We start from the raw sequence: 18,486 nt of genomic DNA, 5'->3' as shown, positions 1-18,486 counted from the left end.
GGAGACGGCTGGCTGCATCCACAGGAGGACGCGGCCCAAGAGAGGATGGAGTGGAGGCTGCGCAGGAGACACTGACCACGTCAGGGCAGAGGTGGGCACGTGCTAGCCCTAGGAATCCTTGGTCATGCACCATGGGGAGCACAGAGAGAGAGATGAACATTGGCTGTAGGGCATCCCCGCCTGGCACTCTGCAGGCAGGGCACTGAGCCTGAGTGTGTGGAAGCTTTTCTGGCATTGCAGGGGGGTACAGATACAGACTTAGCTAATCTTAGTTGGATAATATGGAAGAGAGAATGTGTATGTACCCCTACTGTGAGGAGCATGTTGATCGTTCTATGGCTTTGTTGGTGTGGGCACAGAGATGCACACACCTTGATCGTGTGGGTACAGAGGCTGAGGCAGAGTGCCTGTACCCACAGACTCCTAGCTCTTGCACAGGGCCCAGATATGAAGCTAGTCAGTTACTTCTGAGCTGTTCATACTTAACCCAATCAATATCTGAACTCGTTACCCTCCATATTTTCCCTACACTTTTTCTTCTCGTTTTGAGCACAAAAAATGGGTTTATGTCCCTCTTATCTGACCCAATTAATGTCTAGGTACAACTTCACACCCAACCCTGCTTGAATGGCTGTAGGATTTGGTCGGGGCATGAGGCTGTGATATCCTACTTACTGCTTCCCATTTGTGCTCTTCCTCTGGCAGCATCCACACCGGGGACCGACCTTACAAATGTGCTCACCCTGGGTGTGAAAAGGCTTTCACCCAGCTCTCCAACCTGCAGGTAAGGTTGCAAGCTCATCTGACTTGCTAGTGGGAGAAGTATGTGGAGGTATGTAGGATGAGACTCTTTTCCTCATAGTGAGGCACCTGTGGAGGTGGGTTTGGGAGAGCAAGGAACAGAATGGAGAAATGCAAGAAAGCTGCTCCAGATCCAGGGAATGTTTAGAGGAGGATTCTGTACTATTGAACATGTCGAGCCTTTTGAAATTATGTAAGCAGCATAAGAGTCATGCAGCGTTTTTTTTTTCTTTTGGACTGCCAGCTGCTTTAATGGCATGAGCAAAAGGAGTGAGCAAAATGTTGAGAGTTTGTAGGAGATGCCAGTCAGTGTGGGGGAGAAAGAGGGACTGTAGACAGCAGGGAGAGCCCAGGACAGTTTGAAGAGCAACAGGAATTACCAGAAGGGAAAAGCAGAGCAGGTGGGAAAGAAAGGAAGAGGAGGAGGAGGAGTGAGATGGAAATGAAGAGGAGTAGAGCCTGCTTGATGTGGTAGATACGTCTCTTCTAGTATGATGAAAGCACTTGGAGAAAACTAATGCTTGGTACAAGAGAGACTGGGGGAGTGGGATTAAGCAGGGATGAGAATGCCCCCGGAGGAAGGGACCCAGAGGCCTTGTTACTCAGGGCGCCAGGAACTAGGGACCTTAGGACCTGAGAAGTCATCTTCAGCTCTAACATCCAGTTCCTCCCACTTCCCTTCTTCCTCCACCCCTGCTTGTATCTGCAGTCCCACAGACGGCAGCACAACAAAGACAAGCCTTTCAAGTGCCACAACTGCCACCGTGCGTACACAGATGCTGCCTCCCTGGAGGTTCACCTGGCAACGCACACGGTGAAGCATGCCAAGGTCTACACCTGCTCCATTTGCAGCCGGGCCTACACCTCGGTGAGTATCACTGGGTGAGGGAGAGGGGTGCTAGAAATGTTCCCCAAGGTTGCAGGCCTTTTCTTCATCATGAGAGGGGTGTCTGGAGTTCTGGTTCCTGTTGTCCTAACTGTGACTCCTCCCTTGCCCTTTCATAGGAGACCTACCTGATGAAGCACATGCGGAAACACAACATCCCTGACCCACAGCAGCAAGTGGCTCAGGCCCAAGCCTCTCAGCAGCAGCAGCAGCACTTCCAGCCGCAAGGTGGTGCGGCAGCAGGGGGCCCCTCTGCAGACACTAATCCCCCTAACCCTCCCCCACAGTGCTCCTTTGACCTGACTCCTTACAAGACTTCAGAGCACCACAAGGACATCTGCCTCACTGTCAGCACCAGCACCATCCAGGTGGAGCATCTCTCCAGCTCCTAGAGACCATGACCCCAGGAGCAGAAAACCTCTCATGCATAGCCTGTGCCCAGGGGCACTGTTTGTGCAATGGTCCCTCCTCATGCAACAGCCTCTGGCCTCTCCTGTAACAGCCTTTCCTGGCCATATACCCTGTCAGTGGCAACCCCTTAAGTGACATCCTGTCTCCAGAGGCATCCTTTTGTGCAGCAGCCTGCCTGATAGTGGGGTGCTGCCTTGTGTAAGAGCCCCACTCCAGTGTTGGGATCGCTTCCTTGTGCAAGAGCCCTACGTTCTACACACAAAGCAAAGCTCCCTTTTGGCCTTCTCTATAATTGTAAAATTATATGTGCAGGCTGAGGGGGGCACCCCCTGGGACACGCAGGGTAGATAAGATGGAAAGAGTGTCATTGTACATCGGGGCTCGGACACATGCTGGTGGCAGACCACAGAAGGGTCTGACAGCTGGAGGTTTTTTCTTTGAGGATTTCCTTGTGTGTCTAAAGGAGAATATTCACTCTCCTCTCCTGCTTGTGAAGGGGAGGATGGGGGGTCACTTGTCCTGCCGTAGGGCCCAGGATGGGAGAAATCCCCCTGCTGTCTAGATGAAGACAAGAACTTTGTGGGAGAGAAGTGAGGGGTGTTCCCAAGGTGCCTAAGCTGCTGAGGGGTGCAAAGGCCTGTAATCTCTCCTTGTCAATGGAGAATAAGAGGAGTCTCTGTGAACTACTTGCTCCCTCTCCCTCCCAGCTGTAGGAGGAAGGTGGTGGAGGAGACCCCCACAAAGATACAAGAGAATGGGGTCCAGCTCATTGCTCTGCCTGCCATTTGTGGATGATGCAATAGTAGCTTGATTTTTCCACCCCCTAAGAAGTCTGCAGGCATCAACAGCAAACCAAAAAGCAGTTGGAGATGAGGGTAAGAGACTGCCACAATGATCATTGTTTCCCTCTCCCTAATCCCTCTTCCAGGAAGACGTGGCAGTAGTTCTAACTCTCAAGCACCCATTCCCCCCCCCCTCAGTTCTGCCTTCTGGTTCCCAAAGCAGGGTGGGGGGAAGTGGCACAGATCAGCCTTTTCAAGGAGCCAGCATGAGGCAGGGAAAGGCTAGCTTCTGCTCATGTTTTATCATGGGCACTCTCCTAGGCTCCTTCTTGCCAAGACAGGCTGGACTCGCATGGCAGTGGTGGCATTTTAGATGGAGAGAATCAGAAAGGTTCCCCAGAAGGTGGACAGTGGAAAAGGGACAGACCCCACAAGGAGAGACCAATCCAATGAGATGCGGGAGCCACCAATAATAAACTGAAGGCCCCTTGAATTTATATATATATATATATATATAAAAATATAAATATATATATAAATATCTATTCCCCAGTCCTGGCCCGCTCTGTCCTTGCTGTAACTGTTTCTATCTCTGTGTTTATAAAAATGTGTTATCCTGGAAAAAAAAAATTCAATCTTTATTCTTCCCTCTTTCTCTCTTTGTCTCCAGCTTCCCCCTCCCCCCTGACCATCCCCTTCCCCCTCTTGTTTTGGTTTTGGTTTTGGTTTTGGTCCACGTGATTTATGGTTTTTCATGTCATTTGTTCATTTATCTGGCTTTCATTTGGATTGCTAGATCATGGAGGCTGGTTCAGAAGAAAGAAACAAAGGCAAAGAAAAATTGTTCGATGTTGGGATTTAAAACAAAACTCCAGGATTCCAAACTTCTGTATGAAAGGGGGCTTTTTAAAAAATATTGTATAGAAATAAATTTGTGTAAAAGGCTCCTTGGGGAATGGAGGTGCTCACGTGCGCATGAACTGTGAGCACCTGCCCCAATGCACAAGGTAAGAATGTGTGAGAATTGTGTGTTCCTTCCCTGTGCACCACTGCATGTGAGAGCAGTATGTCATATAACTGAATCCAGAGCAGTTGCGCGAATGCTAGAATAGTGCTGCCCTACCTTTGTCAACAGTGGGATGTGAGCAGCAGCTCCACAGAGAAAATTGTGCACTTCTCTTTTGCACCAGATGCAAGTGGGCTGGAGCTGAGGATTGTTTACATGCACCTGTGACCCAGGCACTACAGTGAATGGTGGTGCTGTTTCATGGAGTCATAATTTAGGGCCAGAGGGGGCCACCAGATCATCTAGTCCGACCTCAGGTATATTTTAGGCCATTCATTTTCACCCAGGTTTTTTTTTTTTTCATAGAAACCATTAATTTGTTTAGCAAAAACATATCTTTCAGGAACACATCCAGTCTCTGACAAGTTGGGGAGCCCACCATTTCCTTTGATAGTTTGTTTTAATGGTTAATCACCATCATAGTTAAGTAGCAGCTAACTTTTAATTTAAACTAGTCTGCCTTCAATTTCCAGCTGCAGGTTCTCATTACATGGTTTCCATTAGATTAAAGTGTGCTTACTACCCAGGGTGTCCCCTCCCTCCACCCCATCTACCCCAAAGTACTTCAACACCATTATTAAATTTCTCCATTTACTTTTTGATAAGATAAACAGATTGAGCCCCCAAGTCTCTCACCGCCAACTAGTTCCTCCAGCCCTTGCATTATCTTTGTGGTTCTTTCTACATCATGTCCATTTTTTTGTCAGCATTTTTTAAATGTGGATGCCGGAACTAGAGTCAGTATTTAATCACCAGTGATGTAGAAGGGTGATTTCCCCTCTGCATACACACTAGGCCTCCAAGGATCACAACAGCATTGCACATGGCAAACTCAATGTTGAGTTGCTTTCCATGATTATCCCTAAATCTTCAAAGTTGCTTGTTTTCATGGGCTGGTTCTCCCGTTTTGTAGCTGTGGCCTTTACTCCTTGTTCTTAGTTACGTAATTTTTGCATTTGGCTGTATTAAAACACTCTTTGTTTAAATGGGCTCAGTTTTGCCAAATAGTTTGGATCACTGTATGATTGCCCTATCTTTATGCCCTCCAGATTTTATCAACAGTGGTTTTATACTTCTAGATCAATTAAGGAAATCTTGTGTCGCATCTCTTCCTTGTGCTGGTCCCTCTGAAGCCCTGCTGGAAACACCGCCCCGCCCCCCACCCCTTCAACGCTGATTCTCCATTAACTGAGATCTGTCAGCCTGTTTTTGATCCATTTATTGTATGCTCTATATTGTATAGTGGGGAAAAATAATTGATGTTGTATGGTACCAAGTCAAATGCCTTACAAAAGTCTATTACATCTATGCAGTCAGCTTTAAAAAAAAAAAAAGATAATCTCATCCAGGAATGGGATTAGATATTTTGGCAAAACCTTTTTTTCCATAAAACAGCGTTGACTTGTTTGGATCAGAGATTTATATTCCTGTACTTTAATCCTTTACCAGTTAAATCTTTTATCAATTTTTTTGTTGTTTTGTCTGGGATTCCTGTCAGACTAACCAGCCTTATTATACCTCGAGTATCCTGCTGGTCCTTTTTAAATACTGGCACAACATTAGCGCTTTTCTGATCTTACAAAATTCTGCTGGTATTCCAAGATGTATTAAAAGTGAATATTGACTGGCCAGAGTTCTACTTATTCAACCATTAGTATTCTTGGGTGCAAGATATTCATGCCTACAGACTTAAAAATGTTGTCTAATAGATGTTGTCTAATATCCTTCTCCGTTATTACTGGACTGGAAAGAATGCCATCCTCATAATTAGAATATCATCCAATGTCTTTCTGAATTTAGAAGTATTTGTTGACTGCTTCTGCCTTTCGCATTGTTGGGCTTTTTACTATCTGTCTAGCAGCAGACTGGTATTATTGCCAGGGTTTATTTTGTTCTGAATATACTTTGAGAGAAAAACAAGACCAAAAATACAACCTCCTTAGTCCTGCCATCCTGTGCTTGTCCTCTGATGACTTCAGCTTCCCCTCTTAACTTTTTGCACTTTTCATAATTCTAACTTTTTTATATTCATCAATATCTGGTTTTTCATTTTTCTATTATGTTTTTGTTTCTAATTGCTATCACGACTTAGTCAGTGAACCAAGGTGAACTTTTACCTAAAGTTTTCCTCTTTCTTGATTGGGGATATCATGGGTTTTGTGGCTGCATAATAAACTGTTCTTGAACTCACAGTGTTCATTTAGATATTTGCCTAAATTTTTCCTTCTAATCTATTTGACGCAACTTTCCTCAACTCAAGTAAATTGCCCTTGTGAGATGCTGTCTGTATGTGTGCCCAATTTACTGAGTGGAACTATCTTCTGTTGGCCTGTATTGAATGTTACTAGGTCATAATCACTGGTCCCTTGATAAATATCAACTTCCAGATAAATGATTATTTCATCTTTATCCCTCATATTGAGGTCCAAATTTTTTACCTTGCGCTGGATGAAATTTCTTATGTTGGAAAGAAAAAGATTTCCAATATTAGGAATTTGAATTATGTTTTGCTAAGATATCGGACCTCTCGTAAATGTCTCCTATAGCAACTGTTCGTTGCAGGCAGGTACTGAGAGAGCATTGTGCTGTTCTCGGACTTGATTCAATTGGTCTGTAACAGACCCTGATGTAGGGGTACTTGTTTCTGAGCTTTGTTAGTCAGCATGTAGATCCAGAGGCATTCCAAATTCCTATGTCAAAACTTCAGAAGTTACCTACAGCCCTTATCCAGTCACTTCTTTGTGAGCCAGTTGTAACCAATGACTTTACCTTCCAGTCATCCACAAAGTTCTGGGAATGCCAGTTCTCAGCTCCTGAACCGAAGAGAATTTCTAGTTCCTTTTTTCTTGTTACACATACTTATAGCACTCATACAAGTACTGAAAATGTCTTCATTATGTGTGAGAAGCATGATTTGTTTGGTTGTAACTTTTATTCATTATGTGTCATCTTTGTTCTGCTTGTTTGCAATATTTTGAATTTGAGTTTGTTCCCCTTCTCTCTCTCTGCCCTCTTTTTCTGTTTAGTTGATAGTCTATTGGGCTGCTCCAATTAGTTTCTAGGTAAGATAAGCCATTCCTAGTTGTGAGATGCATAGTCCCATTCATATATGCACATGCCTTCTGCGGTTGGAAGTGAACTAATACTTAACAGAACACCAGTTGTACAGCCAGCAATTCACTTTATTAACTTTGTCTTCTCACTTGCAAAACTGGTGGAAGGTTTTGCAGAAAGATCACCTGGACTTTCTTTTTTGAAGGTTGCTGAATTCTGTGTTCTTGTAGTTCCATATGATGCATTAGGTCCACAGCATATCAGCACTTCTGAAGCACCTGAGAGGCATCTTCCTAATCTGTCTAATCTTGTTGTTACATCTTCTGTCTTTACTCCATTGTCAGCACATTGTCCTTTTGCCTTTGTGTCCCTTGTTTGTTGAATTCTGATTACTCTTAATTGGCATTACCAATGATAATTTTCTTTTTAGTGATGACTCAGCATTTGAATATTAAACCATTTAGATGCTTAAACAGTGAGTCTCAACCTTAAATTTAGTCAAGCTGCTGATTGATGTCCTATAATTGGGCTACAGTCTATCTTTTTAGAAAGGACACTGATTTAAGACTTCTAGTGATGGAGAATCTATTAAGTCCATTACTAGATAAGGTTTTTCAGGGGATAATTACTCTCACTGTTCAAAAACTGCATTTCTGACTTTGATTATCTCTAGCTTCAGTTTGCAGCCAGTGGCTCTTATGTTTTTGTTAAGCTAACGAGCCCTCTACCATAAAACATCTCTCTGTGCAGGTTCTGAGACTAGAATCGCATCACTTCAGCTTTTGAGAAAAATGAAGTTGATAACAGCATTCAAGTGTCTTGCAGGAAAGTCCAACTGCCCACCCAAAATGACTTTTAAGTCTTCCTGATTCCTGTGTTGTTAGAGCTATCAGAACTTCAGACATCATAACCTTTTAAATCTTCATCAGTTGCTATTTTCCAGGATGTCAGTTAGCCCCCACCCTGTAAGTCTGATTTGCATTTTTTTCCTATATGAATAACCAAAGTTGTGTGGTACTAAGATGCTTTACAGAAGTTTATTAGGTCAAGGGTGTCAAATTCCTCTGCCCCTACGGCTGGAAGAGGGGCGATGGGCTGGTTCCCAGACCAAATCAGGCCCACAGGCTGGCCCAGCACACACAGCTGGTCTGGTGCAGGTGCTTCCTGTAGAGCTTGTCTCTGGCCTGTTTGTGGGCACCTGTCCTGTGTGCCACATTCAGTGTGTACCAGACCAGCCTCACATGATACATGTAGCACCTGGGACTTGGAACTGCATGTGGCACTTATGTTCAGTCCAGAGCCCATAGGCAGCACCATTGGCCAAATGAATAGAGGGTTGTGGGCTAGATGTGGCCTGAGGGCTGCATTTGGACACCCTTGTATTTGATCAACCCGTTAGGTTACTTTTAGCAACCAAGCTTGTACTGTCATAAGTATAGTGGAGAAACAAGGTTGAAAGGCTTTTTCTAAAACAATGTTGAATGGCATTATGTTGCTGCCATTCTTTTATTCTTTTGCAAACACCCTGTGTCATTTCCACGATTTTATTCAGGATCAATGGGTGGCTGAGTGGCCTGTAATTACAGTCATCACATTCCCCATCCTAAAATACTTGTGCAGCTGTTCTTCAGTCCTCTGGGAATCTCTCCAGTGCTCCAAGGTAGTTTCTGAACCACTGATACTGTTTAAGACTTCCTCAGCTAAGTCTCCCTTAAAATTCTTGAGTGAAAGTTATCCTGCTCTTTAGATTTAAAATGCATTTATTTAGGTACTATTTAATACCCTCTTGAATTATCAGTGAAATAGGAAATATTTCATTATCACTGTAAGATATAAATACACATCATCCAGCCATTTTCCAAATATAGAACATTTTATTGGACTTTTCTGCCTTTTTCTATATCGTTATTAATATTTATCTAGTAAAGGATTTATATCATTGATAGGATTTCTTTTTGGCATTTTACAGACAATATAGCTAAGGTGTGTACTAGATCACTTGAATCAAAATATATAGAATTCAAATTTTCTCAGATAGATGATTACTTATTCAGACACAGAAAATGGGAACAATTAGGTCAATTGGAGGTGGCCAAGACTTCTGCATAATGGACATTTCTACTTTGGTAGAGTACCAAGACACCACCAGGAAACAGTTCATTTAATGAAATTGTTGTTTGTTGAATGGGGAGGAGAACTGCAATAATAAAAGGGATGGTTAAGACCACACAGATGAACTGGAATCCAAGAGAAGTGGGTCCTCTGCCTGGTTTGCCTCTTTTTGTTGTGTTGATAACATGCTGGAATATTTGAATGTGGCCACTTTTTAGGCCCTTTTTAATCTAAAATTGAACTAGTTTCCCAGCTTACAGGATCTTTTGAGAGAAGTTCTGTAGCAATTGGGATGAGGAGTCTGGTGTACTTGATGAAAAAGCATCAGTGGTTTGCAGCTTTCCCAGATGGGGGGAAAAATGCGGGGTACCCTACAGTGCTAGGGAAGAGGGAGGGTGAAATTCCTGGATCTCTGCTGTGACAGGCATACAGTTCAAGGGCTGTGAAAAAGTGTGTCTGAGGCTAGCCCTGAGATATGTAGAGAAAACCTCTTAGAATGGTTCAGCATGCTTGTTTTTAAAGCTCAGGATACTCATTTTCCACATTAACCCTCCAGCCTACCACCTTACTAGAAAGTTAAGTTTGTAGGTACACTAGTTTCCTTTAAAGAAACAAACCTGTCGTACTACTTGGGGATATAAATATTTGGGGCAAGGGTGTGGCTTTTTTAGCAAAGGAGTTATACCAGTAGAAGTCATAATTAGGTAAATATTTCCTCCTTCCAAACGTCTAACAATCTGGAAAGGGACAAGGAGAAGGACTTGTTGTATAAAAGTGTTCAAAGCCTTTTGAAGAATTTTGTGAAAGAAGGAGCTGACTTGCTAACAAATAATATGGAGCCATATAAAAAACCCACTGTACTGAGAAGCAGAATGCACATGCATTTAATAATGAGGCTAGGGTGATGGCCCTGGGACTTAGTAGTATCAGGAAAATAGCTGAAAAAGATTAAAACCAGGTGCCATCATTCATTTGACTTTTCAGAGGGCCCTTGCAGAAGCCCCTCATCCAAGGCTGTTCAGAAAATTAAGTCATATTGTATCAGGTAAATATCTCAAGTATTAGATACTGCCTAAGAGATGGGAAAAGAAATATGGGATAGAAGTTTTTCATCATGCCGTAATTATTAGAGGGCAGCCCTGAGCAGTCTGTACTGAATGGTTAATATTACTTAGGAAAGTTCTGAAAAGGGAGAAGAGCAACAAGGTTACAAATATTCTGCTAACAGCAAAAAATATTGTGAGAATTCACCTTTTTCATGACAGAATAAAATGAGGAAGTCAGAAGAGCTTGAACAAATTAGGGTGAATGGGCAACACAGTACTAAATAAAATTACTAGTAAGATGTAAAGTTATGGACATTGTCAGGGTCATTTCAGCTCTTTATGTGCAAATGATTAAATTAACTAACCATTGAAGAAAGAGGGAAAACTTGAGTATCCTAAACTTTAAATCCAGAAGCTGCTGTTGTTTTTATGTAGACTTACTTGTTTCGTAGTCTGTGACACCATCCATAATCTTGACTTTGACCTTCCAGGAGTGTCAGCATCTTCCCTGCATGCAGTGCCCACAATAATAACATCAGGTACAACTATTTGGAAAAGGCTAATCCGAGGGGGGAAGGTGTTAAGTTTTATGGTATTCATGACTTTTGGTAAAGGTGAAGTGGGGAAATAAAGTGTATGATCTATTAAGTGGATTAATTTTTATTCCCTTGCTCTTGCTGATTTTGTGCCAGGTATGTTAAATATACAGCATAACAGTTTAATCTGAGTTGTTAAAGAGACACCATGAAAACCTGTTTAACGTGCAGCAACAGTTTAAAAAGTATTCTTTCTGCTTCTAAAAACTAGGATGAAAAATACTGGAAATGGCCCAGTACCATAAAAGGAACTAATGGGATGTCTTCACCTTGGAAGACCATGTTCAGTTCTGATTGCCATATCTCAAGGAAGGCTGTCAGAAATTGAGGGGTATGGCAGAGGGGCTGCCAAAAGCAATTAGAGCATTGGAGAGACTTCCATTGTGTTGAAAAAATTGGGACTCTCTTCTGTTTAGCGAGATGAACAGAGGTCATAGTTACAACCATACAGCTATACTGTATGACACCAGCAAACAAGTCAATATACTTGAAAGTCAGAATTTAAAACTGACTGAAATATTTTATACAATACATAAATACTCTGTGAAACTTTCTGCCCCAGGACTTCACAGAGACTAAGACCTTGGATAGCAGAAATTTGCTCATTATGGAAGATGGGCCAAATTCTATTTTAAATTATGGTCATCACCATTTTCTCATGTCCTGTCACCGTGTTTGTAGTTGAGTCCAAAAGCAGGCACATATTATTGCTTGGTCTTTAACCTCAGTGAGGTCCTTGGTGCATGGTTCCCCCACATGTGGGCAGGCCAGTAAGTGTTCTGTAGTCTGAAAGTTTCCTCCATGTTTGCATAGGGTTTTAGTGGGTGCCTCTTACCTCTGTCTGCTGGGTGCATTTAATTTTGCTTGTTACTGCTCTTCTGATATCTGGTAGGGCGATTCTGGTGAGTAAGTGGAGATTACTGACTTTCATTGGCTTAAGGCATCCGGTAATGCACCTGCCACTTTTCTTCAGCAGAGTGTCTAGCTTCTTTACATGTGCCAATCTTTCCCAAATCAGGCATGTGCATTCAACTGCCAAATAGCAAAGTGCAAGTGTAGTACGGTAGTTCATAATATTGTTGAATTAGCTCCTCCACACCCCATTTAGAGATGACGAGCATCTTTAATACATTGTTCTAGGAACTAACTGTGCACTTTGTTTCTACATGTGCTTTATATGAAAGTGTATGGTCTGTCACTCCCAATTAGATAGGATTCGGGCAGTGGCAAAGCTCATTCTGTTCCAGGCTGAGTAGTTTACTGGTATCTGGGTTCCAAAGGTGGAAGATGGAAGATCTATGTTTTATTTGGATTGGTACATCGTTGATTCTTGATGTAATAGCCTGACAACCCATTGAGTGTTGATGCTAGAGTGGCCTCAGCCTTGGGTAAAGATTTTAGTTTGGGCAGTGGTGCACAAATCATCTGCATAAATAAAATGTCTTATACCTGGGTAAATTCTCTGATCGTTGGTGTAGATGTTAAATAGTATAGGTACAAGTACGCTCCCTTAAGGTAGGCCATGCCTTTGTTTTCGCCTTTGTCTTTAGTGATTACATAATTTGACATAGAATCATCAACATGGTGAGTAGACTAATATTAGAATTAACAACAAAATATTCTCCACCACCCATAGCAGGTCTCCCACTGATATTGGGGAGTCTTGCACAAAAAAGCCGGGGTAAAACATGTATTTTGCATAGGAACTTACTTGGCCTTTTAATTCCTTATTTGTTCAGTACCTTATTGCTGCATTTCGCAGTAAGTTTTCCTTTCTTTTTTTCCTCCTCCTCCTTCCTTTCTATGTTCCTCTCCTATATTGTGCTTTTTTCATTCTTTATTACCTTTCATGGAGCAACACTCCACTCAGTTAATTTTAATTCCACTGTCTCCTTCCATTCCATCTTCTATAATGATCATCAGTGAAATGGCTTTAAAGGTAAAATGTCCATTTTAGCAGCCAAAAAAAAAATCTATGGCAGGGGTGGGCAATTATTTCAGGTGGAGGGCTGCTTACCGAGTTTTGACAAGCTGTCCAGGGCCATATGGGTACCCCTGCCCCTTGACAGGTGCCCCGTCCCCTGGCTGTCATCTTGGGACTGGAAGTCCCTCGCCCTTGGCCCTGGAAGTACTCCTTTCAGCAAGGGGTTTTGCCATCTCAGAACTGAAAATACCAAATTATATTCTAAAAATCCAACATCTGCAACATTCATTAATTTGATTTCAAAAAATATTTTTGCTCTGGTTTACATGTGTTTGTGTAATGTACACAGAGGTGATTGCACAATAGCTTAAAATTAAGTCTTATGCTTGTATATTGTGGGGGTGGATATAGGTTTGGGGGGGCTGTGGGTGTGTGGATATATGAGGGGTGAGGGAGCATGTGGGTGGGTATGGGGTTTGTGGGGGGATGTGTGTGGGGGAGGGTGGCTGGGGTGTGGGGGTCTGCGTGTATGGCAGTGTGAGGGTGGGGTGCCCATGTAGGGTGGGATGTGCGTGTGGGACTTGCCCTACGAACACACACACACTCTGCCCCTGCCTGCATGTATGCATGTGCACACACACACACACTGTCCTGCCTGCACACACACGCATATTCACCCTGTGCCCCTGCCTGCACGTGTCCATGTGCACACACACAGTTCCCCTGCTTGCACATGCACAGACGCATGCACTCTCTCTCTCTGCCCCTGCCTGCACCCATGCACACCCCTGTACCCACAGGAGCCACTTGGTGCTGGAGCATGGTGGAAGCAGGAAGCAGGGAAGTGGCTGTGGGTAGGTGGAGCTGGGCTCCTGCCTCCTGCTGCTGGCTCCCCCTGGGTCCTACTGCCCCTGGCTCCTGTCATCTTTGACAGGCAGCCAGGAGCAGATAAATATTTTCTAAATGTTTTAAGGGTCCTGCAGGCTGGATAGAATGGCCTGGCAGGCCAGATGCAGCCCACGGGCAATATTTTTCCTGCCCCTGGGCTATGGGGAGTGGAAGATTTCACACTTTAAGTAATTATTTCAAGTTGCCTCCAGGTTCAGGAAGACAGCACTGCAACAGTGCCTTCTTAGATCACACTTTCAATGTCCTCTTATTTGTGAGGGCTAGAGATTTACTTTAAAAATCCAACAATTTAATACTTTGAAGAATCTGAATGAGTGGTGTGGAATACCTAAATTAATAGATGGGCTTAGGAGGTTGACGCTCCCCATTTCCCCATAATATAAGGTAGAACATCTGCTATATCATATAGGACAGTGGTTCTCAAAACTTTTATGTGGGAGGCATGGGTCCCAGCGCTTAGCCTACTGATCCTTGTTAAATATCTGGCATGAAGCACCCGGTTCAAACAGTCTGACTATAACAGTGATCTCTTGGGACCCAGCTAGGACGCTTGATCCTTACACCTCAATAAAAACTTTTTGGGTTTTCTGACCTTTTCAGCAGTGGCTTTGAGCATCATTCTCTGTATTTCCAGCAGGAACCTGTTTCATTTCTATCTGTTCATCCCTTTGTGCTCTTTTGGGCTTTTTTCTATCTTCTCCCTAAAGGAGCAACTAGCCTGCCTCTTGTTAACTCCCTTCTGTACATTTTAAATAGCCTTTCATGTTCTCTGTTGCAGAGCTTACTTGGGCATGACAGAACCCCATCCCTGCCATGACCTGAAAGGAGTCCAGAGCAATGGATGCCTTAGGTGGAGAGGGAAGGGAAGGAGATGCACTTAATTCTCAGGGGATGTTGACTGCTAAATGGCTGGAAAGGAGGTGTGGCAGTTGCACTGAGGTCTTTTTTAAGGGGAGGAAAGATGATGGAAATTTTGTTTTTATTTTCTCAGAAACAGAAAAAGAAACACAAGGTGAGCCTTAAAGCATGGTAAACTTGCTTCAAAGCCTTGTCTCGATGGGACTAGGCTTCAAAGCTTGCTTTGGAAGTACAGGTAGGATTGCCAACTGGCTGAAGCTATTCTGGGAGATTTTTTCCCCCAACATGACGTAATGTAATTAATTGTACTGTTCAACCCGTTCACAATATCAATCTCCCAGATTGCTCTCAATAGTCACCTGGAGATTGATGCTCATTCCAGTAGACTCCCAGCCAGTCCAAGAGGATTGGCACCCCTAAGTGCAGGGAACCTTTGGGAGGAGCTGCCATAACATCTAATTTACTAAAAGATGAGCAAAAGGCCCTAGTACCAACGGGAGGGCTGATTGGATACCAAGACTAAGTCAACTTCTATCTTACCTTCCTAGAAAAAGGAGTCAACAATGAAGTGGCAATGTTTCCAGGTGATCAGAATTATTCTGGGTAGTCAAATCCAAAGTTAATGGTAGAGGGTTACAGAAAGGATTTCACAAAACTACCTGAGCAGGCAATAAAATGGCAGATAAGATTTCTCCCCTGCCCTCCCCCCTTTTAGATACATACCCACAATCATAATTACCTCATGGAACTCATTGCCCCAGGATGCTGTTATGTAACTGAGTTTATAAAGGGTATTTGAAAAATTTATGAAGGACAGGTCCAAAACAGGGATGACAAATATACCTGTTTACTGAAAATCTTTTGTGCTACAAATGAAAACAACCCTTTTCCCTACTGAAATGTTGATCGCCAATTAATCAAACTTTGTTTCTCTGTTAATTGTTTTCTAGCCCTGAGAATTTCTCTTCTCCAATTTCACAGCCCTATACAGTTTTTGATTATTCATCACTGGTCCTTTCCTCACACCTGATGAAGAATGCTGTGCATTCAAAAGCTTGTTGAGCTTTATCCTATGCAGTTGGTCCAATAAAAGATATCACTTACCAAAATCCTTGCACTTCAGGATCAAAGACATCCTACGCCTAGGAATGCAGGTAACTGAGAGAGTACAACAGAAATGGATTACTCTACTGTTCAGAGCAGTGATGCTCAACCAAGGTGCTGCAGCACCCTGGATTTACTGTGAGACTTTTAAGGGCTGCTGCTCGGTCAACAAGAGCAGTTAGCTGGGCAAACACTTAGTATGCTTGATTCAAAAGATAAACCCAGAGGCCTGGGCCCAGCACTGGGTTGGCCCTAGCAGCCTTACCCACAGGCCTCCTGGGGCTGCAGCACTGGTGATCCTGCTGCTCAAAGCCTGTCTGGCAGCTGGAGTATGCCAGTCAGGCTCCAGTTTTGTGTGGTGTGCACTGTACCTACATGCACTGTTTTTGTTTTTTTTTTTTTTACTCTGTCTGGAGTGAATCCTCCCCCATGCTGCTCCCTTGCAGCATGGAGAATAGCTGAATGCGTGGTAGGTACGTGGTGCTACAGACCTGTCTCGATGGGACTAGGTTTCAAATAGGAATCCATGGTGTCAAAGATGTGCTAATCTGTAGTAATCTGAGTTCTTTGCAACACAAGAACTGTAATATTTTTTGATACTGGAAAAATGAGTGAAAGTGGTAAGGGTAAGGGTGGCTTCAAGCCCAACAAAGTTGAGATCCACTGGGCTAAAGCAGGAGTGCTCAACTCCAGGCCTGCAGGCCAGACCTGGCTGGTAGAACCATGTCACCTGGTGTACATTTGAGTGCCGGTAATAAGGGTGATCACATGAAGCAAGACATGAGCCCTTCAATGCTCACACAAAATTGGGGAACTACAGCAGCAAGCAAGGACTTTGCACTGGAGAACACTTTTGAAGAACCTGTGAAAGATGCAGGCCCCCACCCACCAACAGGGCTTCAAAATCCCCCAAGTCCAACACAGGGTTCCAGGTAGAGACTCTTGGCAAAGATTCAGAAGGCTCATGTCCCGGATGGTCCCTGTCCTCAACTGGTCTGGTGCTGTATATAGCAGATCAGTGTGGCTCTGTCTAGCCCCACCAAGCCCTGGGACCTCCTGATCAACCTCCTGCCTCTGGTCCATCCATCGGACCAGGAAGGAGGCTCTGGCCCAGGGGACCCTAGGCAAAACTACAGCTGCTTTCCTGTCTCTTCTCTGCATGCACCCTGGGGCACAGCTTCGCTGGTTGGTGCCCACCGGCTCCCTCAACTCGTTCAAGGGGCAGCCCGTACTCCGCCACTGTCCCCTTCTGGATCCCTCCTGTGACTCACTCTCTTCCCTGTTTTTTTTATTTGCCCCCGCATGTTGTTGCTTAGCGTTGCCCTGTGAGGCCGAAGCAAACGGGTCGGAGGGGAGGGGGCTGACCCGGGTCAACAGCTGCATTCGGCTCGTTCTCATACAATAGGGAGCCCCATGGAGGCGGGCCCCGGCCGCTGCAGGCGAAAAGCACCAATGTCGGCCCAGAGGGGGCGGGCGAGGCAAGAAGGAGGTAGGGATGTAACCCGGCGCCAAGAGTAGGGCGGAAGTGGCGGTAGAGAAGGGCGGAAATGGCCCCATTTTAGCCGGAAGCGTAGATAGTGCCGTGATTTCCGGTCCCCACCGGAAGGGCCCGTGTTTGGCAACCAAGATGGCGGCTGGGATGTACCTGGAGCACTATCTGGACAGTAAGGGCCGGGGCTGGGGGTAGGGATAGGGCGCGCGGTGTCGCCGCCCTGCGGCTCTGGGCTTGCCTGCAGGAGGGCGCTGCTGCGGGCCTGCCCTGCCGGCTCGCTGCTGTTGAGGAGCGCCGCGCCCGGCCCGGCCCGGAGCGAGCGTCCCCTTGGGCGGAGCGCGGAGGCGATGCCGGCCCGGCCGCTGGGGCCCAGGAGCTCCGCCTAGCCGAGCGAGCGGGCCCGGTGCTGCGGCGGCCGCGGCCTGGCTTGGCTGAAGCTGCCGCTGTCCACACCGCCCCGCCTGCCGCAGCCGGCCTCTGTCCCCCGGCGGCCGGCGCACCCGCGTGCCCGTGCCCTTCCTGCCGCCGCGCCTGCCCTGGGCGGGGCTCGCTCTTGTCCCCTGCCCGCTCCTGACATCACTGAAGCGGGAACGAGCTCGCACCTCCTTGCTCCGTGCACCTGCAGCCACAGCGTCGTTTAACCTGCTAGAATTCACTCCTCTTCCTGCCCCGCCCCCCAAAAACAAAACAAAACGAACCGAAAACACAATGTAGCGCATGGAAGTTGTATCCAGGCCTCCTCTTTATTGAGGTGCTTGTGAAGTGGAAACAGAGATAATTTTTGTACTGCACCAGGGTTGTTTCGTTTGCTTTTTTATTTTACTCCTGTACAGATGTCTCTACAAGGTTTTTTTTCTGCTTTTTTGTTGTTGGAGCATTCTGGAGAAATGAAAAAAGTTAGTAGTTTTACCTGTAGATTTCTCTGACACAGTGTGAAAGCATTAAGTTGTTTGTAGCTGTCACTTTTTCTGTTTAGGCTGGAACTTTGCATGCCAGGTGTTGACTGAGGCTTGATTCATTCCTGCTTTTAACATTTTTGCTGTTTCAGAAAGTAAAGCTCGGTAAGAGCATGTTGCCTTGTCATGTTTTAAAACAACTTCTAGTACCCTCCAGTGCCTTGGAACAAAAAGGCTGGGGAGGGACTTCTCATTTGAGGTAGTCCTGATTGATTGGTTGTCCTGGGTTTTTAACTCTGATCAAAAAAGGAGTGGCACAGCCATTTACACATGTTGTCCTTCCAGGCTGCATGGCTGTTCCTCTGGCAGTAGGCATTTGAGGAGAGTCCGCAGTCCTAACCGACTTGTCCCTGGAATGACTGACTAAGTTAAAAGAGCCTCAGTTAACTATACAGCATCATCTTGGGGAGGGGAGGAGGAAGCATTAGGACACTGTCTCATATACTTCACTGGTACTTAAAGCAGGACAGTGGACAAAGGAGCCTAGTG

General features: G+C 44.9%; 2 protein-coding genes across 26 annotated transcripts in view; both read left to right on the top strand.

Annotated features, from left to right (window-relative positions):
- Positions 1 to 6,138, top strand: part of ZNF384 (zinc finger protein 384) — a 30,176-nt gene extending 24,038 nt beyond the window's left edge. For 23 of the 24 annotated variants that reach the window (XM_090054863.1, XM_090054881.1, XM_090054872.1 and 20 more), the window contains 3 exons: positions 706 to 784; positions 1,511 to 1,669; positions 1,807 to 6,138. In XM_090054863.1, the coding sequence (XP_089910989.1) occupies positions 706 to 784; positions 1,511 to 1,669; positions 1,807 to 2,079 (511 nt within the window). In that variant the 3' untranslated portion in view covers positions 2,080 to 6,138. The remainder of the gene's footprint in view (positions 1 to 705; positions 785 to 1,510; positions 1,670 to 1,806) is intronic. The other variant, XR_016443245.1, reaches the window with a different exon arrangement.
- Positions 6,139 to 13,225: 7,087 nt separating this feature from the next.
- The window catches only part of ING4 (inhibitor of growth family member 4), a 28,923-nt gene continuing 23,662 nt past the window's right edge, over positions 13,226 to 18,486 (top strand). The window contains exon 1 of one of the 2 annotated variants that reach the window (XM_090054853.1): positions 13,226 to 15,599. Coding sequence is in view for 1 of the 2 variants with exons in the window: in XM_090054845.1 (XP_089910971.1) it covers positions 17,177 to 17,213 (37 nt within the window). In the remaining variant the exon portion in view is untranslated. Of the gene's footprint in view, positions 15,600 to 17,106; positions 17,214 to 18,486 lie in introns of those variants that run through there. The other variant, XM_090054845.1, reaches the window with a different exon arrangement.

This window comes from Crocodylus siamensis, chromosome 1 (genome assembly GCF_052110815.1).
Source record: "Crocodylus siamensis isolate JL-2025a chromosome 1, ASM5211081v1, whole genome shotgun sequence".
In the NCBI taxonomy this organism is placed as follows: domain Eukaryota; kingdom Metazoa; phylum Chordata; order Crocodylia; family Crocodylidae; genus Crocodylus; species Crocodylus siamensis.
The sequence above is the reverse complement of the archived record's forward strand: the minus strand, read 5'-3'. Positions and strand labels throughout refer to the sequence as shown.